Source organism: Tetrahymena thermophila, assembly GCF_000189635.1.
Source record: "Tetrahymena thermophila SB210 genomic scaffold scf_8254010, whole genome shotgun sequence".
NCBI classification, from domain to species: Eukaryota; Ciliophora; class Oligohymenophorea; order Hymenostomatida; family Tetrahymenidae; genus Tetrahymena; species Tetrahymena thermophila.
Window position 1 is genome coordinate 415,482 of NW_002476013.1, and position 26,013 is coordinate 441,494.

A 26,013-nucleotide genomic window follows, 5' to 3' on the forward strand; every position below is an offset into this window, starting at 1 on the left:
TAAAAATATTTGGTTAAGAGGTCTCATTGATATAAATAAGAAAAATAAATCAGCCAGTTCTCTTGCTTAAAAATGAATAGTAGCAATAAAATATTCTTTTTTTTCAAATGAAAACATTAAAAGAAAACGAGCAAGCATGAAGAAAAAATAAAGATTATTTGAAATAAATAAAAGTTAAATAAATATATGAAAAATTTAAATAAATTGGAATTTTTCATTACAAATTGAATAAATCGTTGAAAAGAAGAAATAAAAATAAATAAATAATTTATTAATAAAATAAATAATTCAAAAGGTTTTCTTAACAATAAGAAATAGATAATAAATACATAAATTTAAACAAAAGATACTCATCCTCTTATTAAGCATTCACTTGTGCAATGATCACTCTAAATAAGAGGTCCGTTCAATCCTCAGCTGGAATTCACAGTCCGGTTGGATAAGGTCCTGGAATAGCGACTCCTGTTTCTGTTAATCAGGCTAAAAAGAAGACAAAAAAAGAAAGCACTAAAAAAGTTGGTATTCATTCAAGAAAACTTTCTGAAAATAGGTTGTTTTATCCTCAAAGCAATCCTATTGTATAGAATGGGGTCATCAGTACAGCGTCTCTTGCTGTGTAAAATGGTAATTAAATTCCATAGAGCCCAAGTAGTTATCAGCAACACAGCAACAATTTTGTTGGAAATAGTCATAAAAATCCAATTATAATGAATATGAACCAGCATGCTAACTCACCTTAAAGTAACTACGTTGTTGTAAACCTTACATAGCAAAATAATAATTAGCTAAATCAGCAAAGTTAAAATTTTCATAGTAGCAACGATCACTAGTAATACCTCGCCTCTAACAATAGTCCTTTTAGCCATCAGCATGATAATGACGAAACAGGCAGCTCAGATAGTAATTAAGATATTAAAAATAAATTATTGAATCTTCTTACTCAAAAGAATGATTGCAAAAAACTAATAGCTTCTAAAAGCTCTGGTAATTCTCTAGATTTTGCCATCGGTGAGTTTGGAAAAAGGTAAACAAACAATCAAATTTATTTTTTTTTAAATTTTAAATCATTTTATTTATTTATTTATTTCTTTAATATTTTTTATCATTGAAAAAATGCAACATTCATTTTGATATTAAAGTTATTTCTGTTTAAATATTTGAATATCATAAAAAAGTTTTCAAGTAAAATTAGTTTCAATAAAATTAATATTTTTATTTTAAATAATAAATAGGAAAAAGTCTCCATAAAATCAGATAAATAACAATTACAATATCGGTGGGATTGTAAGTAACCATCACCACTATCATTTGGGGAAAAAATCACCTTCGAAAATGAAAAATCTGCTTTACTTTTAAGAAAAAACGGCAAATAAGTCATAGATCCAAAATAATTCTTCAACCTAATTTATCCTAAGTCCTAAAGAAACTAAAAATATACAGGGTATTTTTAATTAAATCAAGCCATCAACTAAGAAAGAATAAAACTACATGCAGATGCATCATTAGAATTCTTTTTCACCTATCTTAAGTGCAGTTTTAAAAAGCAAAGGTCTTTCTCCTGAAAAGAAAGACTCTCTATCGCCATCAAAAGAAAACCTAAAGAACATAATAGCAGCACAAAAGCACATAAATCCTGCTGTTTCTCCAACATCTTTAAACTCCTAATAAATATAAGTATAAGCAGACAGCAAAGCTGCATTGAAGAAGAAAATGTCTGTCCCAAAAGCTGTAAATTAAGACATGTTTTCTTATATTTCAAAAAGAAATAGCTCTAAGGAAAGAATAATTAACTTATTCAACTCTAAACACGAAGCATTGACTGACCATAATACGAGAAAGAGTAGCACTCTTTCAAAAAAGCATAAGTCTGCTTCACCTGAAAACAACCAGCAAACACACAAAAACACCAAAAAAATAATAAATACCAGCCAATAGCAGCAACAATAATAACAATACCTTTAAGGAACAAAAAAGTCTAAACCGTTCTTTAAAAAATATCGGCCACCGGAGCTTGACGAATTGCATTCTACAAATACAGTTTCGCAAAGCGTGCCAAATTCTTCTAAACATATAATTCAAAACACTTTCAATACACCAAATAACTAAAATCTTAACAATAATTAAAACCTATCATCTCAACATCTTGAAACTAAAAAATTCTTTTTCGACCACAATCTTACTCCTAATTCTTTATTAATAAATTCTTAAACAATAAATTAAAACATGAACTAAATATAAAATATTAATTAAAACAACACTAATATGGTAAATATAAGCAATACAAATTTACTTTCTCAAAACAACCCTAACAATATTAGCAATTCTATTAATTATTCTTACTCGGCCCGCTCTAACAATTAATTATCGTAGCCACCTCAACAATAAAACAATACCTTATACTAAAATTTTGTAAATCCTTACATTAATACTACTTCTAACCAAAATAAAATAATTACTGCAGCTATCAACTATAACCTTAAGAATGCGTAAAATTATTATTTACTTTTCTTTTTTTTAATAAATAAATATTTCAAACTAAATTTTATTTTTACCAAAAGTGAAAATCGCCTGATGAAGATATAAGAAGACATATACGAAGGAGGAGAGCAAAGCAATCACACAGCAATTAATGAGCAACTCCAAAAAACATTTTTAAGAACATCAAAGCTACTCAGCGGATATAAGGCAAGAGAACTCAAATGGGAACAAGAAAAAAGAGCATTAGTTGATGAAATTAAATTTTTAAAAAATTTATTGTATACTGAATAATTCGATGATCTTGTAATTAATAGTTAAATGAGCTTCTTTTATAATCATTTTGTTTGTTTTGCTTTGGTTATCTGCACCCTTTGTGCATGATAACGTTAATCGGCAAAACGATCCTAAAAAAAACTTCTGCATGCTTTTTTTTTACTTTCTTTCATTTTTTCTTTTTTTTTTCTTTTTGAGTTTTATTTTTTGTAAAAAGGGTGTTTTGGGGTTTTCATTTTTTTGTATAATAATATCTTATAAAAATTAAATAATTAGATATTATTTATAATTAATTAATTAATTTTTAAATTTTTATCTTAGACTATTTTGAAATATCTTTGTTTAAAAGTTAAAATATTTTGAAGTTTTAATTTTTAAAAATTTAATTTTCTAAAATATGTTTATTAATTAAACGAACTACTTTGTAAATACTTAAATTTAATTAGTAATTTCAAAAATAAGATTTTCATAACTGTATTAAAATCAAAGATATAAATTTAAGAATCAATTATATCAAACTATAATCAAATTGTTTTTGGTTAATGAAAACTTAGATTTCAATTATTTAAAATATTAGAATTTATTAAAGTTGTTTTAAGGAATTAATTAAGATAAAATATTTCTTTTTTTATTAAGATAAATTTATTATAAATCTTAAAATATATTCATTAAAATATTAAAATGAAATAGAAAAAAATTAATAAAAAACTCTTTGAAATTATTGATTTTTGCTTCTTATCTTTTTGATAAATAATAAATTTTAAATAGTAAAATATATTTTAATTTGGAAAATTAAACATGTAAAGGAATTTATTAATACCCCTGTTGGCTAAACGTATACTCCTCTTTGAGGTAGTTCCGTTTAGGTCATAGGAAGAAACTCATTTAAAATATGTTACACTTACATTTACATTTACAAAATTTGTTAATTTTACTATTTACATTTTAATTAGATTTTTTATTTTTATTTTTTTACATTTTTTTATTTTTCTCTTTCTTTTTTTAAACTTCTTCTTCTTCTTATTCTTCTTCATCTTCTTGTTCCTCTCCTTCATCTTGGTCTTTTTTGTCTTTGTCTTTTTCTTTATTTTTATTTTCCTCTTCTTTCTTTTATTATTCATTTTCTGCTAATTATTTTAATTCATCATCTTTATAATCTCTCTTGGATTCAATAAAAGGATTTTAATCGTAACTTAGCAGTTTGTTATTTGATAAAATATTATCAGGAGACAAATTATTCACATTTCCATTCTTTCTCTCTGATAGAGTTTATGACTATTCTTTGGTGTCTTTAGCATCTATGTTTTTATCACTTTCTTTCTTAGCATTCTCAACTTGTTCTGCTTATTCTAACTTTTTGCTTTCTTCTTTTTCTTATTATTATTTTTTTTAAGTTACTTCTTCATCCTCTGACTCTTCTTCGACTTCCTCTTCTTCTTAATCTTTTTACTTCACTAAATTTGACAGAGTATTATTCTAAACCCCTTTTGGCTTGAAAAAATTAGTTTTTTTCTTTGTACTATATACTTCAGTCCCTTCTTTCAATGAAATTATATGAATATCTTGACCTTTTTAATTGAAATAGCTTAAATAATCTTATTCGATCCTCATCAAACCTTTATGACCTTTATGAATAATATCACTATATACAATATCTAAAATTCCAAAGGTTGAAGATTTGCTCAAACCTAAATCTATTTTTTTTATTTCAAGTACATTTTTTAACTTTTCTTAAAAAATCAAAAGCTTTGTTTTTTCTTGTTCTTCATTATGCCAAGTAACTATATAACCTATTTAATAAATTCAATATTAAAACATGTTTTATTAATTATGAAATACCTTATGTTAGATAGGCACTGATTTCATAGCTGTCATCAAAAGATGAATGCAATCTAATTTTTATAAAATCAGTTATATCTATACTCAAGTTGTTTCTTTAATTAATTAATGTATGTATTTTATCTATTTCAATAAATTCTCCTGTAATATTTGCATCGCTTTCTGGATCATAAGAATTTCCTCCTAACAGTATTAAATACTCTTTTTCAGTTTCTATAGTATTTTAATGGACTGAATTTAATTTTCCAGAAGTTGCACCTATTTAATTTTATACACTACCATTAGTATTAGTAGTATTTTTTACAGAGTAGGAAAAAACAATAGGGTTTCTTCTTCTTTTCATCATATTTATTGATAATTCATATCTAATAGAAGCATTTCTTCTTTCAATTTTAAAGACCTGTTTATAATAAAATAATTTAATTTTTAAAAAGAAAAAGATTTGATTGGATAGATGTTATGTTAGCAAATAAATACCTTACAATTTTTATTTTCTATCATTTTAATAAATAATTTATTAATCCCTACAAAATAAAAATTGAGAAAATTTAGAAATAGTCTTTGATTTTGGGTTTAAAAAGATACTAGATTTAGAGATTAAAGTATTTATTGAAAAATAAATATATATAATTTGATGAAACTGAAGTGATTGTATTTGTATTTGTTGTTTATATTACAAATTATAATAACAAGCTGATTAATTATTTTACTGAATTTTAACTTAAAAAGCTAAAATTCTAAATGAAAAAAATTCAAATTTACTTTTATGTTGCTGTAGGTCTACTGTCTGAAAAAGCCTCCAATCACGAATACAAGAGTATAATTATCATATGTTTTTACAAAAAGCGTAGGATTTTTACGCGGGAATCTCTCTTCAAGTGACAATTTTATTATTGGCTTACCTTCATTAAACTCAAGATCTTAACTAAATACAAGAAGATTCCCATCATTATCATAGACAAATAATCTCCCATTCTTTTAATCTATTGCAATATTTGCGCATGGTATATTAGTAAATTTATAGTTAAGCTTATATTTTGCTAAATCAGGAAGAGAACCTTGAGGATCAAATTTATAAATGTATGTTTAGCCTTTTTCACTAATTAAACTTGCTATTGTATTTTTGAAAGGCAAATCAAAGACTTCCCATCTCTTTTATATAGCTATTTATGATACATTTGGAAGTCCTTAATTATAATCTCGATGTTCCTTCATTTTAAGATTAATTTCACTGAGCTATTTCTAGGTTAGGGGATATTGATTTTCTTAATTAAGTTGAGTTTAGTTTTATAATAGTTAATTATCTGTGATATGATTAAAAAGTGGTCTTTTATTCATATTATTCAATATTTAAACTTAAATTTGATTACTTTTTAATAAATAAGATTAAAGTTGTGATAATTGCATTCTATTATCAACTTATGTGTTACTATTATTAATGTTAGAGTTATTCTAAATTTAATTTTAGCCATTTTATTATAAGAGTTAGCTTAATTGATTTGTGTTGTTTAAATAAGGTGTTTATTATATTTATAAATTATATTATTGAAGTGGAATATTTGATTAATTTAGGTTAGTTCTGCTAGAATAGTCATTTTTATTTAGTTTGTTAGCATCATTTAGATTTTAGTAAGATTCATTATTAATCACAATGCTAGCTTCTTTACTTTTTAAAGCATTAATAGCATTTAAGTGCTCATCTATTTAATAAGAGTTATTTTATTAAGGAGTTGTTATTTCCTCAAAAGCGTAGTAAGGAGTTTAATTATTATTGTAATAGTCTATATACTATTAATATTCTTGCAAGTAAGTTAATTCAAATTAAGAGTTTTGTAAATATTTATTTGGTGATGATTGCTTTTATTTTAAATTCTAGCTGTTTTCAACCACTTAAGAATTTTATGCTTGACTTTATGAATAACTAAGACTACTTACCTGCTATTATTAAGTTATATTTGCAAACCTATTCATTTATTAGATAAAAAATCAAATTTAGAAATATAAAAATAATCCAATTTTGTAAGCAAAAAAATAAAAAAAATAAGTATTTTTTCAGTAAAGAATTTATTTATTTATTCAAATTCAATCTTAATTTTTATATATTGCTGACTTTAATGTAATAAGATTTGTTAGTTTATTTATATCATAGAGTTGAAGTTATGATTAATTTTATAAGTGAAGAAGAGTTAATTATATAGTAAAGAAATTACATTGATACTCCTTTATGAGGTTATAAATTTTAAATGCCAGGGACCATATCTTGTTGCAAAGGAGATTCGATTGTATTCAAAGAATTAGCACTTAATGCATTTTAACTTTGAACTTATTTAATCCCTAATTAATTTTTCATTTATTCTTGAGGTATATTCACGCTAAAGTTATTGAAAGTTTAAGCTTAAATTTTCTTTTCATTATTCTAGGTGTTGTTAGTCTTAACTATTGTTATGTAGTTTTTCTATGATTCTTTTTTTGTGCTTCTTTATTATTTTATTTATAAATATTTGTTAGTTAATTCATTTTTATTTGATAATTGCTTTTCTATATAAATTTTTTAAAATTACTTTTTCTGCTGCTAAGAATTTGACCCATTCCTCGCTTTAGCTTAGTTTTAATCTATTTTATTTGTTAATAATAATATTTTATCATTTGGTTACTGAAAGATGAGAGCTGGATTAGTTCTTTAAATGATTAGATTAAGAAAACAATATCTTACTATTTATTAAACAAAAAATATGTTACAGTTAAGTTAGATAATTTATATCAAATTTACCCTTATTTATTGTTCTTTTGGTTTGGAGAAGGACTCGGCTTCCTACTGCTTATTAAAAAAGAATAAATTAATGAAAAAAATGAATTGAATTACTTAGATTTCATTAACTTTTTGCTATTATTCCCTCTCTATTTGCACTATTTTCCTTTTTTATAACAATTAATTAGAATGTATTTATCTTATTTAATTGAATATAAATTAGTAATATTAAAATAACTCTTCAAGTTCTTAATAAATAATAGTCAGTCAATAATTTTGCTATTAATAATTCATTAAATTTTCCTTGATTTCTATTTTTTAATAGAAATTTAATAATTTAGTAGAGTTTAAACGTTAATTTTCTTTAAAATATATATAACATCTTTTGAAGGAACTTACATTAATCCTCTTGTGAAATAACAATTAAGACTATGTAATTTGGTTTATCAGTTTCTAAAGAAATAAACAAATAAATTTAATTAATTTTAGTTTTAAAAATTAATTCAAATTGTAGCAATAGTTTTCAATGAATTATTAATTCAGTAATTCTAATCAAAATTAATAGCTTACAACTTTTATTTCCACTTTTTCCACAAAAATTAAATTGCTCTTTATTTTTTAGAGATTTTCAGATATATTACGAATTAATTTAAATTCATTATGTAAATAGAAATCATTTGGCTCTAACACTTATTTTCTTCACAAATTGGGTTACAACTCAATAAAAGAAAAATTTGGTGAGTAAATTAAAAAATTTTTTTATGATGGAATATAATATAAAATGTAACAAAAATCATTTCTAAGATGATATTAATATTATATATTAAATACTTAGAATTATTTAACAATGAAATTAAAATTTCATATTTAAATAATTATTTGTAATAGAATTTAATCCTAAAATGATCTTTATACTCATTTAATTTCAAAATTACAAATTTTTAAAGTTGATCTAAATTATTGATCAGTATTTCAAATCTTTGATAATAGATATTTATTAAATTATTCAATCTCTCAACATAATTTCATTTATTATAAGAAGTTACATCAAAATATAAAAATTAAAAGAGATAATTATGGTCTTAATTATTTAAAATTACATCAAGTATATTAAAAATAATACTTTATTTCAATTTGATAATTGTATTTAACTTAAATTATGATATTAATTAATAAACTATAAATTTTAAAATATTTATAGTATGGATTGTCATAATTAATTAAAAATTTTTAAATTACTACCATGAATCCTTATTAAAAATAATAAGTTAGTATTTTTAAAATTTTTTAATAATTAATTTTAAAAAATAAAATTTTTGATTAAATATTTTTTATTTTTTTTGTTTAGGCTCTCTCTATACCTAATTATTTTGATACTTTTTTTTATTATTTTAAATTTTCTTTAAATTTATAAAATAATATTTATTATTCTACTAAATATTTATTTCCTACTACAGAAATATTTATTCGAGAATAGTAATTGAAGTATCCATATATGCTTGTTCTTTATTTCGCTAAATCAAAAGTCGAAGGAGTTCAGAAGATAGACTCACTGTAATTAGAAAAATTATTTTTGCTATCTGCCTAGCTTACTTGTCTCTACAAATAATTGAAGGCAACGTAGGTTCTAAAAAATAAGTATCAGATAGGCACTTAGTTAGATTCAAACGAATTATAAATACTTTATAAATAATTAAAGAAAAATAACAATAATTAATTTAAAGTATTGTATGCTTATGACTTAAGCAGTTTAAATCTGTATTAAATAAATACACATTTAAAATTGGTTTTAAGTAAAAATTTATCTACTTGATTAAAAAATTACTTTTATTTTAAAACCATACTTAAAGAGGAACAATAGTGTTTATAAAATTACAAAAGTGATGTAGATAATGTATTAAAAAATAATATATAAATATTCAATTTTCATTATTTATTATTAGTGAAGATAATATCCTCTTATCAATAGGATCTATAGCTAATTCATTTTAGCATTTTTTTAAAAATAGCTTGATATATTAGCTTTACAATTCAGTTGACTGTAATATTTCAAATTACTCTTTTATATGATTCATACAATAATATTCACCTTTTTTAATATTAATATTAATCAATTAAAAAATATTTTTAAAAAGACAAAATATTATTTACCATTTACTATTTTATGATTCTTTGGCTCTATATCTTCAATATCTAATCCAACTAATTAAATTGCAGCAAGTTATTCTTTGCTCAATAAAACAAGAGCAGCCTTTTTTAAAAATAAAATTTCTTTCAAAATTTTAAAGTAATCTAAACTATCATCAATTTTCTATTCTATTTTTGTAAGTATTTATTTATTTAACCCTTTATTTTCAAACATAGCTCTTCTTTTAAGTATTCTATTTGTTAAAATAAATTTGATTATTAAATATTATATTTTATTATATATCTACTTTTTTATTATTAAAATTGAATTAAAAATTAAAAATTATTGTCAACTAAACTATTGAACATATGTTTCAAATAAAACATATTTGAGATAATTTTAATATTAATGTGCTTTTAAAATTTTTAATAGATTAAAATAGTAATTAATTTATTTACTTTGTAGAAAATAGTTCCTCTTCTAGTTGTAATGATAACTTTTTTTCGTTTAGCATTTATAAACTCTCATCTACCTACTAATTTGATGCTAACATACTTATATTTTATCTTTACTTAAATGAAAATTTATTTGGTTATCCTATTATTTTTTATTTTATTTTATTTTATTTGAAAGTAGAAGAATTAACCTAAATTGAATTTTCTTTTACATCTAATTAATAGAATTATGACTGTTTTTAATAAGAATCGAATCTTATAAGATTTGGAGTTTAGTCTTAATAACTTGAATTTTAAAAATTTAATGACTATTAATATGTTATGTCAGATATGTTTTCTTATTTCTTTATTTCTATTTCTTCACTATTAGGTTGTATTTGATAGTTTGACAATTTAATATTATCTTCTTTATTTTGTTATATTTTTTACCCAATTTTTTAACTTTTTAGATTATTTATTAGTTGCTAACTAAACTTTGATTAAAATTGTGGAATCAAAATATCATTTTTGCTTTCTGTCTCATTTTTTTCTTCATTGTTAGAATCTTCATCTTGTTGTTCATCAGCTTCTCCTTCTCCTTATTATTTTTCACTTCGAATTTTTTCAATTTACTGATCTTAATCCAGTTCTTTTTCTTAAATCTACTGATTTTATTAATTTATATTACTTTTCTTTAGAAGGTTGATATATGTTTTTGTAAACATATTTTGTAGTAAAGTGAAAAAAATATCCTTTCTGATTATTTTTTTTGAAAATTATCTGCAAAACGAGCATATTAATATCATTAGTGCTAAAGTACTATTGCAGAGAGCCAAAATTTCAGTAAACATTGGATATTATATGTGAAAATATGTTATATTTTCATCAATCTCAAAATAAACATAGCTAAGAAATTGAGAACCAGAATCTTAAATAAGCTATTAACGGTTGTAATTTAATGTTTAAGTTGTATATGAAATTGGTGATGTAAATGTTTATTCTGATTGAATAAATAAACCTTTCTTGACTGAAGTTATTTGATTTTAAATTTTAAAGTCTGTTATTTGTGTAAAACTTGTGGTACTTATAGATAGCTAGCTTCTATATTAATCTTAAATTTCCTATTAAGTTGTATTAAATTGAGAAGTTTTTATCTTAACATTTAAAAAATAGTTAGAATGATTGATAAAGTCATTTATTTTTTATTCTTCTTCACAATTATTTGGTACAAACCTTTTTATGTGATCAGTGTCTTAGCACCTATAGACATATAAATTTATACTTGATAAAATTCTATTAATATTTCCTAAGGTTAGTACTTTATTAGGTACTTTACTGAAATCGAAGCAGTTCATATTTTTCAATTAAGGGCTCTGGCACCTTACTATATCTAATTTTATTATAATTGAATCTGTACTATTGCTATATAGATAAATGCCCTAGTAGATAATGTAAGTTTTATTTTATTTGTCTTATATCTCGTTCAAATAGCTATAACCACTATATGAAAAAAAATCAAACCCAATCAATTCGTTCGTTAGCTAAATTTGAATATCATCATTAGAGACAAAACTTTATTATTGAAATTTGGGATCAATCTTTCCATTAAAATATAAAAAACACAAATAAATGAAATATGAGAGAGCTGTTATGAAGATTAATAAACTCAAGACTGCACCTATTAATGTTCTTTTTTTAAAGCGTTATTTACTTGAATTAAATTATATTGACTCAGAAAATGCATCAAAATCTTTTAATACTTCTATCATTTTATTTTACTTCTACTTACCAATTAAATAAATTCTTAATTATTTTAATCTATTTAAAATTTTTTATTAAATTTATGAATTAAATGTAGAATAGGCATCAAAAAGTAAAAAAAGTATAAAGAAGCTTATAGAAGAAAAGTTTTAATGGCCTAAAATAGTTGAATTAAATAAATATATACTATAGATCCTCATTAATTATGCCCAAATTTTTACCCCATTTTGTGACTCTAAATTGATTTTTTTTGAAAATTCTGAAATTTTTAGTGAAAATTAATTTCAAAAACTTTACCCTTTGAATACAGTAAATATTTTTATTTTTTTCAATTTTTCTAATTCATTAATTTTCACATTATTATTTTGTAAATTTTGGTGGTATTTAATTTATTTTAAAATTTTTAAGAAATACATAAATATAGATAGATATATAGATAGATTGATGTATTGTTACAAAAATTATAAAGCAGAAAAGAGAAAAATGATAAAAACTTAAAAAATAATATATAATTCAATGTTAATCATTTATTGCTAAAGAAGATAATATCCTCTTGTCTATAGGATCTTTTAAGTATTTATTTTAGCATTTTTGTAAAAATATCTTGATATATTAGCTTTACAATTCAGTTGATTGTAATATTTCATATTACTCTTTTAGATGATTCATACAATCACCTTCACCTTTTTTAATATTTAAATTAATTAAAAATTAAATTAAAAAATAACCTTATATATCATTAAAAATTTTCTAACTCTTTGATTATATATCGTTGATGTCTAATCCAACTAATTGAATTGCAGCAAGTTATTCTTTGCTAAGTAAAATTAAAGCAGCCTTCTTTAAAAATAAAATTTCTTTAAAAAATTTAAAGAAATCTAAACTATCATCAATTTGTTATTCAATTTTTTTAAGCATTTACTTTTTTACTCCTTTATTTTCAAGCTAAGACTTTCTTTTAAATATTCTATTTGTTAAAATAAATAAATAAATATGCTTGTTAACAATAACAATCAATAATATTAAATATTTAATTTGTTATTTTTAAGATGAATTAAATGTTTTATTAAAATAATGAATTTCAATTAAAAGATTTTTGAATTATTTTTACAATTTTTAAGTGTCTAAAAATTTTAAAATGTTTGAAAATTAAAAAATATAAATAATTTACTTTGTTGAAAATAATTAATCTTCTAGTTGTAATGACAATTGTTTTTCATTTAGCATCTACAAACTTTCATCTACTTTCTTATTTAATGATTACAATTTTTAATTTTTAATTTAATTTTATGAAGATTTATGGTGTTAAAACATTTTTTATTTCATTTTATTTTGTTTGAAAATAGAAGAATTAATTTAACTTAATTTGTCTTTAAATTCTAATGAATGAAACTATGAATTTTTTTAATAAGAATTTATTAGATTTGGACTTTAGTCTTAAAAACTTGAATTTTAAAAATTTAATGACTATTAACATGTTAAATCATGTAAATTATCGTATTTCTTAAATTCTACTTCCTCTCTATTAGATTGTTTATAAATGTTAGACAATTTCACAATGTCTTCTTTATTTTCTTTAATATGTGGCCCTATTTTTTAACTTACGAGGTCATGTGTTAGCTGCTAACTAAACTTTGATTAAAACTGTGGAATTGAAATATCATTTTTACTTTCTGTTTCCATTTTTTCTTCGCTTTAAGTTTTATCAACTTCTTCTCCTTCTTAATTTGCACTTTGTATTTTTTAAATTTGGGAACCTTAAGCCATATCTTTTTCTTAAATCTCTTCATTTTACTGTTAAATATTACAATTTTTTAGCATGTTGATATATGTTTTTGTAAACATATTTTGTAGTAAAGTAAAAAAAATATCTTTTCTGATTATTTTTTATGTAAATGATCTACAGAAAGAACAAAGCATTATCATAAGTGCTAAGGTGCTATTACAGAGAGCCAAAACTTCAGTAAACATTGGATATTATATGCGAAAATATGTTATATTTTCATCAATCTCAAAATAAACATAACTAAGATATGAAGTCCCAATATCTTAAATAAGCCATTAGCGATTATAGGTTAAACTTTAGGTTGAATATGAAATTGGTGATGTATAAGTTTATTCAGATTGAATAAAAAAGCCTTTCTTTACTGATGTAATTTGATTTTAAATTCTAAAATCTAATACTTGTGCTACACTTGTGCTACACATAGTAAGTTAGCTTCTGTATTAATCTTAAATTTCTTATTAAGTTGTATTAAATTGAGATGTTTTTATTTTAATATTTAAAAAATAGTCAGAATGATTTATTAACTCATTTATTTATTGCTCTTAGGCACAATCATTTGGTACAAACGTTTTTAATTGATCAGTATCTTAGCACCTATAAACATATAAATTTATACTTGACAAAATTCTATTAATATTTCCTAAGGTTAGTACTTGATTAGGTACTTTACTGAAATCGAAGCAGTTCATATTTTTCAATTAAGGGCTCTTGCATCTTATTATATCTAATGTTATTACAAATGAATCTGTACTATTGCTATATCTAAACATTCCCTAATAGACTATATAAGTTTTATTTTACTCATCTTATATCTAGTTCAAATAGTTATAACCATTATATGAAAAAAAATCAAATCCGATTAATTCGTTGGTTAGCTAAACTTGAATGTCATCATTAGACACAAAATTTTATGATTGAAATTTAGGTTCAATCTTTCCATCAAAATATAAAAAAGTCAAATAAATGAAGTATGAGAGTGCAATAATTAAGATAGCTGCACTGAGAAATGCACCTAGTAATGTTCTTATTTTTAATCGCTTTTTACTTGCATTAAATTGTATTGATTCAGAAAAGGCATCAAAGTCTTTTAGCACTTCAATCATTTAATTACTTCTACTTTGCTATTAATTAAATTTTTATTTTATTCTATTTAATTCTTTTATTATTTATTTAGAAAATTATATATAGCTAATACAGATTTTTAAAATTTCGTTGACTAGCTAGCTAAATTAGTTTAAAGGAATTTTTATTAATTTAAATAAAAAAATTTAATAAAATTATTTTAATTTTTAAAAAATTTACAATATTTAAATTAAATTATTTTCTTAAAAATAAATTCATTTTCATTCATAATTTTCAAACATGTAAATCAAATATTAAATTAGTTAATTAATTTTATTATTAATATTCTAATAATTCATGGCTTTAATATCTCATTTGAATAGTTAAGTAAAATTGTAAATATTTCATCAAAGCTTATTAAATTATGAGTCCAATTATCTTTATAAACAACTTTGTGATGCTTGTTAAGAGATTTTAGCTCTTCCTCTAATTTAATAGAATGAGATATTGGAATCAGAGTATCTTTTTTGCCATGAATAAGTAAGCAAGGGCTTTGAAAATTTTTAACACAGTTTAAGTTATTAAAGCAGTCTTCAAATTAATCAGATTATTCCAAATCTTTTAGCCAATCTTTAATACTCCAAAAAGGGCTCACAAGACAAACTAACCTACATTTTCTTTTAGAAGCTAAGTAACTCGCTGGACCACTGCCGATAGAACGTCCTAATACTATTATATTATTAGGATCAAATTTCAACTCAGATACAATATAATCAAATGCTACTAAAGAGTCCGCTAATATTTATTTAGATGAAATGATTTAATCACAATAAAGACCATATCCAGAATATTCCATTACAACAAAATTAGTTTTTTAATTTTCTGCAGATAAATCTTCCATAAAACCAATATAGTTATCTATGTATTCTCCATTTCCATGAAAGTAGAGGACGCAAATATCAGATTTTTATTCAGATTATCTTAACAAAAGAGGAATACAAACTTTCTAAGTAGGATCAAATACATTTTATCCCTCAATGAATTAGAGAACATTCCGATTGCTATCAAAGCAGAGGGCTGATTATGGTTTGAGTCTACCAGGGAGTATGTTTTATTCAGTAAGTGTTGGTTCTCTTTGACTTTAGTTTTGACTAGTTATCATTTTTTTCAACAAGGAAAATATTATTAATACAAAACAAATTTAATTCTAATAAATTTTAATTAACAAATATTTGTTCAGAAAGTGATTTAAAATCAAGAAATATATCTTAATATTTTATTAATTTCTGATGAAAAGATGAATAGATAGATATAAAAAAGTAGTTTTTATCTTCATCATTTTTTATTATAATCTTTTATATGAAATTTGTAGAATGTAAACAAATTTTTTTATTCAAACTGACTAACTAAATAACTAACCAACTAACTAACCAAAATATATTTCATTTTATACAAAGTAATTTCCTTTATTCATTCATAAAATGAAAGAAATTAAATATTAAAAATTATAAATTTTGTTTCTCTTTAATATTTCTTTTAATTTGGTAAGAACAGAAAAACATTAATAATTAATTAGAATATTTATCTTTAACTAATTTAACAAAAATTCGGTGGTAATTAATTATAAATTTTATTTTTAATAACAAATTATCTAGAGTATTTAATTGAAAAATACTTTTCAATTTATACTTTCTTATTCATCATCAGACTCGTTTTCTAATTTATATTCTTGCTTTTCCTATTTAATTTACTCTAAAGATAATTTAGGAGGTTGTGGATTTTAAGGTAATTGAAGATGGTTATTAATTAATCTTGATTTAATATGCTATCGCTCTTCTTCTATATCGTATTCATTATCAGAAACGATGAAGTAATCTCTATGAGGGAATAATTATTTTTTCTTCTTCTTTTATTCATCAACTTCTTTGAATAAATACTTTTACCCTCTTTTAAATTTCTTACCTTTTTTATATGTGTTATCTATTTAACTTGAATTATTTTAATCATTCTTATCATTTTTATAATTTTTTTTGCTTTTTTTATCTGATCTCAACTTACTAGGAATCATAGCTAATAGTTTTTACATAGTTTCTCTCTTTTTTCCAGCATTTTTTTTAAGCTGTTCAAAATCAATTTCACTTTAATCTGCTAATGTTACATCGTCATCGCTTTCACCAATGCCTATATTTTTGTTTTGCTATTGTTTATTTTTTCTAAAGCCTATTTGAGTTTTTAAATTAAATCTTTGATTATCAAAGCGAATTTTATAAGCTTCATGATCAATAGAAGAGTGTTAAGATATATTTGTATCATATATTTGCTAACTAATTTATTAATCTTAAAATTCTGGGTTTATTAGTTCATTTGGATATTCAATTTCCTAATTTTTTTATTCATTTTTTGATTTCTATTTATCTTTTAGGACTTTTTATTTTTTTCTAGGTAATGCAAAATCTACAGTTTACTGATTAGCAGCATGGACTTTCTTGTAATCAAACTTAGTTTTAGGAACAGAACTATATTTTGGAAGGACCGAAGTGCAACTATTTAAGCTCAAATCTTCATCGTAATCTACTTAATTAATAATACAGTTAGCAGTTTTTCCTAATTTGAGTAGCTTAGCTTTTGATTCTTTATCTTGAATTTAAGTTTTCATTATAACTTTAGATGTAAAATCATAATTAAAATTCTAGGAGAAGTACATTTTTTTTAATTGAATTAAAACACCTTCATATTTAGGATCATTAGAAATCAACTTATGCTAACTTTCATTTTCATCTGGTTTTGTTGACTCCTCTATGATAATCACACTTTTAAGAACTAGCTTTATCAAAGGAGTCTAATATATTTAATCAAAAATTATATCAATTGAATAATCTTTTGACTCTGCAACATAATATTTTTATAAATCTAGTTATTTTCCTTCTTTAATATCTAGCACTTAAGTCTAATCAATTTAAGTAAACTCGCAATCCAATCCAATAAACTCTTCTTATTCTCTTTTCTGTAGAAAAATATTTATTTTATCTCTCTTTTGTTTGGTTATTTTTTGCCTAAAAATTTATATTTCTTTGTTTAAAATATCTAAAAACAAAGAAGTCATTTTCTAATAAAAATTTTTTTACTTTTTAAAAAAATTTTCAAAAACAAAAAATAACAATTTTTATTTATTATATTATTGAATTAATTTTTTGATATCACCTTAAAAAATATAAAATGCTTTTATGTGTAAAGAAATTATAATTAATTTCTTTAAGAATTCATCTATTGATATAATAAAAAAATTAAGTTTAAATATTTAAAAATTTTAGTAAAATTTAAAAAAAATAAATATTAATTTTATTTAAAAGATTTTAATTTGTAAGTAAAATTAGAATCGTTGATTAGCTTTTATTAACTTTGTTAATATAATTAATTTGGGTATTTGATTAAAATTTTAATACAAATTTAATAAACTATTTTGGTTTAAAAATATACTAACTAACTAACTATTTAAGGTTATTTATTAAAATGATTTACATATTTATTTTTTACAAAATATTTTTTTAACAATTTTATCATTCATTTCTGTTGCTTATAATTTTCAATTACTACTAACTTATCATATTTAACAACTTCAACATCTTTAGTTTTATTAATTTATCCTTACTACTATTCCTTATTTTATAAATTATTTTATGTAGAATCTATTTAGTTGCCTTCACTTGTCTTGCGATGGCTTTTATTTTAGCTTTGATATATTTCTGCATCACTATAAAATTTTTTTTAGCTCTAGTTATCATTTTATATTAATTATTATTTACTTTCTTCAAAATTTCTTATTTTAGACTCTACAAAATAAAATGAGTTTTCTATTCCAGAAGCACTCTCGTTTGCTTGAAAATTTTCATTATTTTAAGTAATTTAATTATTTTGAATTTAATTATTCATTTAACCTGCTTAGTTGATTTAATGATTGTGATTGGCTTTTAAATGATAACTATCTTAATCACTGAGAGCATAAGGATTAGTTTGGTGCTATCCTTAATTTTGTAAATTAAATTATATTATTTTTCCTTCATTATCAGATGTGCTAAGTAAAGGGAAATTTTAGTATTATTTGTTTCCATTATTTCCAGATAAGCGATAATCGTTAACGATTTTATCATTAGATGTCAATTTTAAGTTATCAGAATTACTTAGTAAAATGTGGCTGGAGAATTTTTGAAGTGATGGTGGATTTATATTGACTTATTCAAGATTTTCAGTTGGTTTACAATAAACAATATGAGAATGTGGGTGGAGTAACGAATTTGTACCAACTTATTATGTTTTTTGCACTTATGATAAAAATAATTGCTATTAATTTTATTACTGATATTGAGGATCATTAATTATTTTATTCCTTTAGAAATCAGACTAGAATTTATGTTTAGTAACAAAATTAGCATCTTTTTCACTTGGATATTTCATCAAACAAAGATCTCTTTCTTAAGATTATTCCTATTGAGGTTTTTCCTTCTTTTAAGTAGCTTCTACTGCATTTTTGAATCTATTTTTACCATTTTTATTTCTTAATTTGTTTATTTCCATATTGTTAGAGAAGTTTAAAGCAGCTAATTAATCTGCTTATAGATCAGAATAATCTTCTGAGTATTTGTATTTTGGTTTGGCTGTATGATTCATCTAAGTCTAATCTATATAATATTGACTTTTATCATAATCTCCTTATATATCTTCTTCTTCATCATCTTCTTCATCATAGTCTTCACTTTCCTCAAACTACTGTTGGTCATTCTATAAAGAATTTATAATTTACTTGTAATCTTCTTTTTTTTGAGGAACAGATTATCTTCCATCATTATCATCATCGTCCTATTACCAAAATTCTTACAATATATTTTGCTAATTAGTTTTTAAGGCATCATCGCACTTTCTTTTACTTACTAAATCCTTAAATATTTTATCTTTTTTTTAAGCATCTTCTTCTTTAACTGTAATAATATAGTAGCAGCAAACAGGTCTATTAATTATTTTTAGTAAGAATTATTTATTTGTAAAAAACATATTTTAAATCTTTTAAATATTAAAATATTATTTGAAATAATTTTATCAGTTAGTTATTTTAACTATTCAAAATATAACTTAAATTTATTTTTTATAGCTAGCTAAAGTAAATTTAATAGAAAATTTTAATTTGTTTTTTTTTTTTTTACATAAATCAAACAGGGAAATTATCAAAAAAGTCAAATGAGTTATTCAAAAAAAAATAAATTCTAATAAGAAGCATAAATGAAGAAATATCAATAAAAAGAATAAAAAAATTCTAAAAATTAAAGATGCAAATAGTATAAATTTATTTCTTAAATTGAGGAAATGTAATGCTTGTATAAAATAAAATTAAAACAATAAAATTACTTATGATCACTGATTTCTACTTCTTTTCTTTTGTAAAAAAGTGGAAGACCTTCTCTATATGTTTTTTGTTGTTTTTAATTACCTATCAAAGCATTGAAAGGTAAAAACTAAGATTCTATTTCTATATCTTATTATTCTTATTGCTTTTTCATGACATGATTATTTTCGTTATTCCACATTAAGATTCTATCACACCTTTAAAATAAGTAAATAAGTAAATAAATAAAGTAATTAATTAATTAAATTTAAGTTAATTCTTAAACTTAAATAAATGTGTAATAAATCATACTGAAATGCCATAGTTTAATAAAATTAATTACCAACTATGAACCTTTTCTTTCTAAGTGTCATATTTATTTTATCCCACAGTATATTTGTAAGTGGGAAGGAATGTGATACCAGCTTCTTAGTAATTACAAACTATACCTTTTTTAAACTGAATAAGTTAATCGTTTCCTAAATACTGTTAAAAAATAGCATGAAATTTTTCTGGCTAAATATTTGAATCTGTCAATTTGCTTAACAATCTTAAACTTTCATTACAATCTAAATTCACTCTAAAGTTTAAGTTTCCCGCAAGAAAGATTTTATCTGCTTTTTCGATTTTCTCTCTCTTATACTTTGACATTCCTTCTTTTTAAAATGCTCTTTAATGGATTTCTCCAATTTACTAAAAGCGCTCCTATGTTTTATTCTATCCTGGCTAGAGATGAGCATTTATAAAGCATAATTTTGTATTACAAACACTTAATTTAATAACTACAGTTCCTTTTCCCACAGAAGTAGATACAATATCGTCATGTTCTACAGCTGTTATATCTTCAATAATACTTTTTTAAGCTAAAATGACAGTCATTAATCCACCTGAACTATGAAAATCTACTTCGACATACTCTGGTAAATCCAAGCTAAAAATATTATACTATTATTATAAGTTATAAAGTTAATTTCATCAACTCACAAAAATTAGTTTTAAGTTAGTTACTTAAATGAGCTAGATCCAAAATTATCTCTCAGTTTTATCTTAGCAATTTTAATCAAGGTTTTCTATTTTATATTCAGGTTTTTTTTAAAAACAGAGAACTAAAATATCAGGAGCTTTATAACTTTAGAAGTCAAATAAACCTTTTAAGCTAAACTGAGTATTTTTAGGTAAGAACTTTTTGATATTCCAGGTTGTAATATAAACTGATATTTATTTCTTTAATAAAAACTAGCTTTCTCTTCTAAAAGCTTCTTCCTTTAGTTCCTATTCAAACTTCAATGCTTTATTAAAAAAAATTTTAATTTTTTATTTTCATCTAATAATTTTTTTTTAATGGATTCAGTTTTTTCGTAAATATTTTATTACTATTTTTCTTGAAATATTTCATTTTAACAAAAACAAAAAAAATCTATTCTTTTAAAATTCATTCATTCTAATCAAATCAAAATTTTTTTAATAAAAATCAAAAATATTTGAAAATTTTATTTAAATTAATATTAGTTATTCAACATTAATTATTTATTTTAAATATTTTTATTAAATTATTTTTACATTTTTAAGAATCAACATGTCTTCCTAGTATGAGATCGATTGCCTCTTATTTATGAGAATCTTAAAATGTGCCTTCATATAGCCTTTTTATACTACTTAGTTTTCCTCTCAACTTTCCAAACAAGCCTCCAGATCCTGTCTTAGTTGCATGTGAAGTTAAGGCATTAGTTCCTGCATAATGCTAAGAGATATTATCACCATTTTATGACCATAATATTTTAAATTGTTTAACAAACTGAATGCATTACTTTTAATTTTCCATCATATCTAAAGCATCTTATTTATAAACTTAAAAAAAGTCGTATCCATATAGATCTTTAAGCATCAACTATAATGTATTTAATTCAATTTTAGATTAAAATATATTTGTTCTATCCAAGGAAGATTTGCAATTTGTCCTTATAACTCCTATTTTTAAAAAAATATAATCCAACATTATAAAATGTAAAAAATTTATTTTCATTGTTTAGCATAGAAATAAAATTTTTAACTCAGAATAAATTGAGATTTAATTAATTTTAATAACATTAATTAGATTTTTTATTTACCTTTTTAGAACTATGGTGTATTAAGAAGTAGATAGGAATACTATCTTTATATTGGGGTTAGATTTTTAATTATATATGGGTTAATGTTTTCATATTTTCCTCCTTTGCAATGATGTTTTATATCAAATGTATCATATTGTACTAGCATATGAAATTCTTTAGCTAAATCATAATGCTGTTTAAATGTCCCTGTTAATAACTTCTCACCAGAACGCCCTTCAGCCATTAAACTTACTGAAAATATTTTGCCATATTTTTATGTGATATCAGAAAAATGTTTTTTAAATGATTGCAAACTCAAGTGTTCACCGCCAGCCAATCTTATTTTTCCTTTCAAACCTTCTTATTCCCATAAAATTGGCAGTGAGCCTCTAATCTAAATATGAGATGTTATTTTCTCTCCTTTATTAAAAATATAGATAGACTCATGCTCAACAAAATTAGCTGTATTTCCATCAGTATCAACACCTTAAATTAATTTATAAATATTATTAATTCTTATATTTATTCATTTATGCATTTGTTGGAATCTGTTATTTTTTAACTATAAATTTAATCTGAAGAGAAAATATTAAAATAGAAAAGATTAAGAATAAATCTAAAAAATTTTTGAATTAAAATTTGAGATTTTATTAATTAGATAAAATAAATTTGATTAATATTATTTTTTATAAAATTTTTTACTTAATTTCTCTTTCATCTTTTTTAAATAAATAAAATTATTCAATATCAAATTAAAGAATTTTACTGATTAATAGTAATTATTTTTTATAATTGATATTTATTTACAAAATTATTTTAATATTTATCAATCCAAAGAAAAGATAATTTGTAGCAGCATTTATTTGCTTATTTACTTAAAAATTATTTTATTTGATTTATTGCATAAAAAATAATTTTTAGATTCTTCCATTTAAATAAAGTAATTGCTTTCCTTTGAATAAATAATTATTTCCATTAAATAAATATTTTATAAATCATTTAATTAATTTTAACAAATAAAATTATAGAAGATAATAAATTATTTGAAATGATTTTTTTAGAATGAATAAATGAATTACCTCTATGATTACAACGAGTTCCACTTCTAAAGATAGATCTACGTGAAATCAAATAATAATTAACAATAATGTTTTTATCAATTTGGCACTAAAAATTTTTAACATATCCTTAAATGAGCTGCAAGTGCCACTAAAAGGAAATGTTTTAATTTATAAGAGGCTTCATCATGGAGTGATTCCAAAAATACTGAGGTTCAAAATGACTTGCTAATGAAATTAAAGGACTTTTATGCTTTATTTCTTCTTACTTTTATAAACTTAAGCTTAGTGGATAATTAAATGCGAAATAGTGACCGAAACTAAGAATCTATATGTATATTTGTTGATTAATTTGTTTAAATTTTATTTGCTTTAGATAGCTGTCATAAATTTTCTTATCGTAAATTATTATTTGGCGATATGGTATTTAAAAGAAATAAATTGGTAATAAATAGATTTGATCAAATTTTTTTTAAAAGAATTATATTGACAAAATTTTTAATTAAAGGAGGGGAATTAAGTAAGTTTTTACTGAAGTTACTAAAGAGTTTTCCAATTTATTAATTAGAATTTCTCTAAGTATTAATGTTACTTTAAAGATAAAGGATATTCTCCTTACGAATTATTTTAATTTAATACTCTTCTAATTTAAAATAGCCAAATAGTCATTTTAACCGAACAGATTTTTAATTAATTACCTTTTCAATTCTCTCTATATATGATTTTATTTCCTTGCTTAACTCCATCTTGTTATACTATTTATGTTAAGATTAAAATTAGATTTCTTTAAATTTTAATTTTATCTTAAATTCTGCATATTTAAAATACAAATTTAAAACTTTTTAATTAAAATATTTCTTTTTTAGCTTTCATTTTTGCTAGTTTTTGATAACATGTTTTTTTATTTTGCATTTATCATCAATCAACATATGAAATATTATTTCTCAAGTTAATAAGAAAATTAATTATTTTTACACTCATATGGATTAACTCCACTTTCTTGCACTCAAAAATCTAATATTCATCTATGACACATATTTGATCAACTTCTTCTACAAACACTAGAAAATTTTAATTGAGTATATTAATTATCCCTAAAAATGCAGACATTAAAACCTAACTATTCTTCTAAAAGTTTATTTTCTCATCCCAATCTATTTTAATTAAAATGTATTTAGCACATATAAACTCCACTTTAAAATGCTAAATTATCTATTAATATTGATTTACTAAACTCTTGTATTTTTCCATCGAAGCCGATAAGTATCTTTGATTCAATATTAGTAATTGTTTTCTTTGCTTCAATCTATATTTTACATTATTATTTATTTTATTCATTGCATATATCTTCTTAAAATGATATTTTGATTCTATTCATTAGAGTAATATTTTACAAGAAATCCCTGAGAACCTATCTTAAGCGTAAAGAGCTATAAATTGCATCCTTCTTTCTTAAATATGCCAAACATTAACCTAGCTTAAACTTTTAATATGAAATAGTTATTGATTTTTCTTTATCCTTCTATTTGCTTATCTTGTTATTTAGTGAAAAGAAAGTTAGTTTTTATCTCTAAATGTCTAATCTATTTATTTATTTTAATTGATTGATAAATAGATAGATTGACTCTATGAATGAATCAATAATCTTCAAATGTTATTAATTATTAAATTATTAAGACTTTGATTAAATATGACTATATCATAAATATATTTCGAATCAAATTAATTAAAGCAACTAATACATTAATCAATCAATATAATCTCAAAAAAAAGATATCAAACAAAGCTAGAATTTTTATTAGTAGGGGATTAGATTAATCAAAAATTAACTTAAGTAAGTGAGTATGTTATGTGGTCAGTCAATTTTCTTGTTTTTTTATAAGCAAGAAAAGGTATCAGAAAATTAATTTTGAGTATCTAAATTTGCTTAATGGGCTAAATTAATTAAAAAATAATAGATTACATTTTACAAAAAGAAAAAATTGAAGTAAAATTAGTATTTAAAAATAACTAGTATTTAATTCTATGGTTATTATTTAATAAAATTAAATAGTAATCAAGTTAAAATATCTTGACATTTAAATAAATATAAACAGTGTATTGAATAGTTATCCTAATATATTATCAAAAATTTAATCAAAAATTTGATAATTAATTAAAAGATATTATTCATTTTGAGTGGTTTTCAAATTTTTTGTAATCTTTTAGCAAGAATATTAGCTTTATAAACACGAACATATGTCTAAATAAATACTCATTTTATATTTTATTTTTTATAATATTTTTATAGGTTTACTTATTTCTAAGTATTTTTTTTGGATTTTTCTTTCCAAAATCTTTTATTTTTAATTATCTTTTCGATAAAACATAAATATATAATTTATATTTTCCATTTTTTATTTAAATTTTTATTTTTCAAGAAATTTATTTTTTTTAATAACACCTAAAATGAAAGCATGCATAATAAATAAATAATAATTAAATCATTCAAAGTGATAAGCATAGATATTGTTATCTTTTCAGCTTTGAAAAAGTACATGAGTAAAAAATTAATCATAAATATCATATTTATAATTTAATTATGAGCATCGAAATATTTTTTTTATTAACATTAAATTATTAAAATTTTCTTTTCATTTAAACCAAATTCTTAATAAAACACTAAAATATAGTTGAGAAAAATGTCTTAAAAATTACTTATTTAGAATTATATTATTTTGCATATAATCAATCAATCTCAGTTTTTCCATATTAAAAAGTGTTTTTTTGGATTTTTGTTTCTAAAATCTTTAACATTTTAAATGTCATTTTTAGTTAAATAAATATTGAATTTAAATTGTGAATTTTTTTATAAATGTTTTTTATTTCTCAAAAAATAAATTTATTCTTTTAATTAATACCATAAAATCAATCAATAATTTATAAATATATAATATTAAATTCAATTACATAAATTTAGTTCCTCCCTTTCACTAGAATAA

At 21.9% G+C, this 26,013-nt stretch overlaps 6 protein-coding genes across 6 annotated transcripts; 2 read left to right on the forward strand and 4 right to left on the reverse strand. All coding sequences in view use genetic code 6, as the record gives it.

Moving 5' to 3' along the window:
• Window positions 1–380: 380 nt before the first annotated feature.
• TTHERM_00328650 (hypothetical protein) lies at window positions 381–2,859 on the forward strand (the record flags this gene model as incomplete). Its single annotated transcript, XM_001026529.1, has 3 exons — window positions 381–1,024; window positions 1,233–2,486; window positions 2,559–2,859. The coding sequence occupies 3 exons, from the start codon at window positions 381–383 to the stop codon at window positions 2,857–2,859; spliced, it is 2,199 nt and encodes a 732-aa protein (XP_001026529.1).
• A 759-nt stretch (window positions 2,860–3,618) lies between these two features.
• On the reverse strand, window positions 3,619–7,464 carry TTHERM_00328660 (hypothetical protein; the record flags this gene model as incomplete). The annotated part of the gene is made up of 7 exons (XM_001026530.2): window positions 3,619–4,541; window positions 4,591–4,990; window positions 5,353–6,553; window positions 6,801–7,067; window positions 7,152–7,268; window positions 7,361–7,405; window positions 7,454–7,464. 7 exons carry the CDS (start codon window positions 7,462–7,464, stop codon window positions 3,619–3,621), a joined length of 2,964 nt encoding a protein of 987 aa, XP_001026530.2.
• Window positions 7,465–9,258: 1,794 nt separating this feature from the next.
• On the reverse strand, window positions 9,259–13,633 carry TTHERM_00328670 (hypothetical protein; the record flags this gene model as incomplete). Its single annotated transcript, XM_001026531.2, has 7 exons — window positions 9,259–9,428; window positions 9,491–9,720; window positions 9,926–11,161; window positions 12,285–12,345; window positions 12,418–12,629; window positions 12,834–12,906; window positions 13,138–13,633. The coding sequence occupies 7 exons, from the start codon at window positions 13,631–13,633 to the stop codon at window positions 9,259–9,261; spliced, it is 2,478 nt and encodes an 825-aa protein (XP_001026531.2).
• A 1,232-nt stretch (window positions 13,634–14,865) lies between these two features.
• Window positions 14,866–15,849, reverse strand: TTHERM_00328679 (alpha/beta superfamily hydrolase; the record flags this gene model as incomplete). Its single annotated transcript, XM_001471009.2, has 1 exon — window positions 14,866–15,849. One exon carries the CDS (start codon window positions 15,847–15,849, stop codon window positions 14,866–14,868), a length of 984 nt encoding a protein of 327 aa, XP_001471059.2.
• A 632-nt stretch (window positions 15,850–16,481) lies between these two features.
• On the forward strand, window positions 16,482–17,123 carry TTHERM_000328687 (transmembrane protein, putative; the record flags this gene model as incomplete). The annotated part of the gene is made up of 1 exon (XM_012800689.1): window positions 16,482–17,123. The coding sequence occupies one exon, from the start codon at window positions 16,482–16,484 to the stop codon at window positions 17,121–17,123; it is 642 nt and encodes a 213-aa protein (XP_012656143.1).
• Window positions 17,124–18,071: 948 nt separating this feature from the next.
• Window positions 18,072–24,606, reverse strand: TTHERM_00329680 (endonuclease/exonuclease/phosphatase family protein; the record flags this gene model as incomplete). The annotated part of the gene is made up of 11 exons (XM_001026533.2): window positions 24,427–24,606; window positions 24,263–24,338; window positions 24,008–24,186; window positions 23,731–23,787; window positions 23,054–23,360; window positions 21,993–22,460; window positions 21,445–21,852; window positions 20,893–21,173; window positions 20,228–20,829; window positions 19,908–20,102; window positions 18,072–19,512 (listed from the first exon to the last, which is right to left on the reverse strand). Exons 1-11 carry the CDS (start codon window positions 24,499–24,501, stop codon window positions 18,072–18,074), a joined length of 4,089 nt encoding a protein of 1,362 aa, XP_001026533.2. The 5' UTR covers window positions 24,502–24,606.
• Between the last annotated feature and the right edge of the window lie 1,407 nt (window positions 24,607–26,013).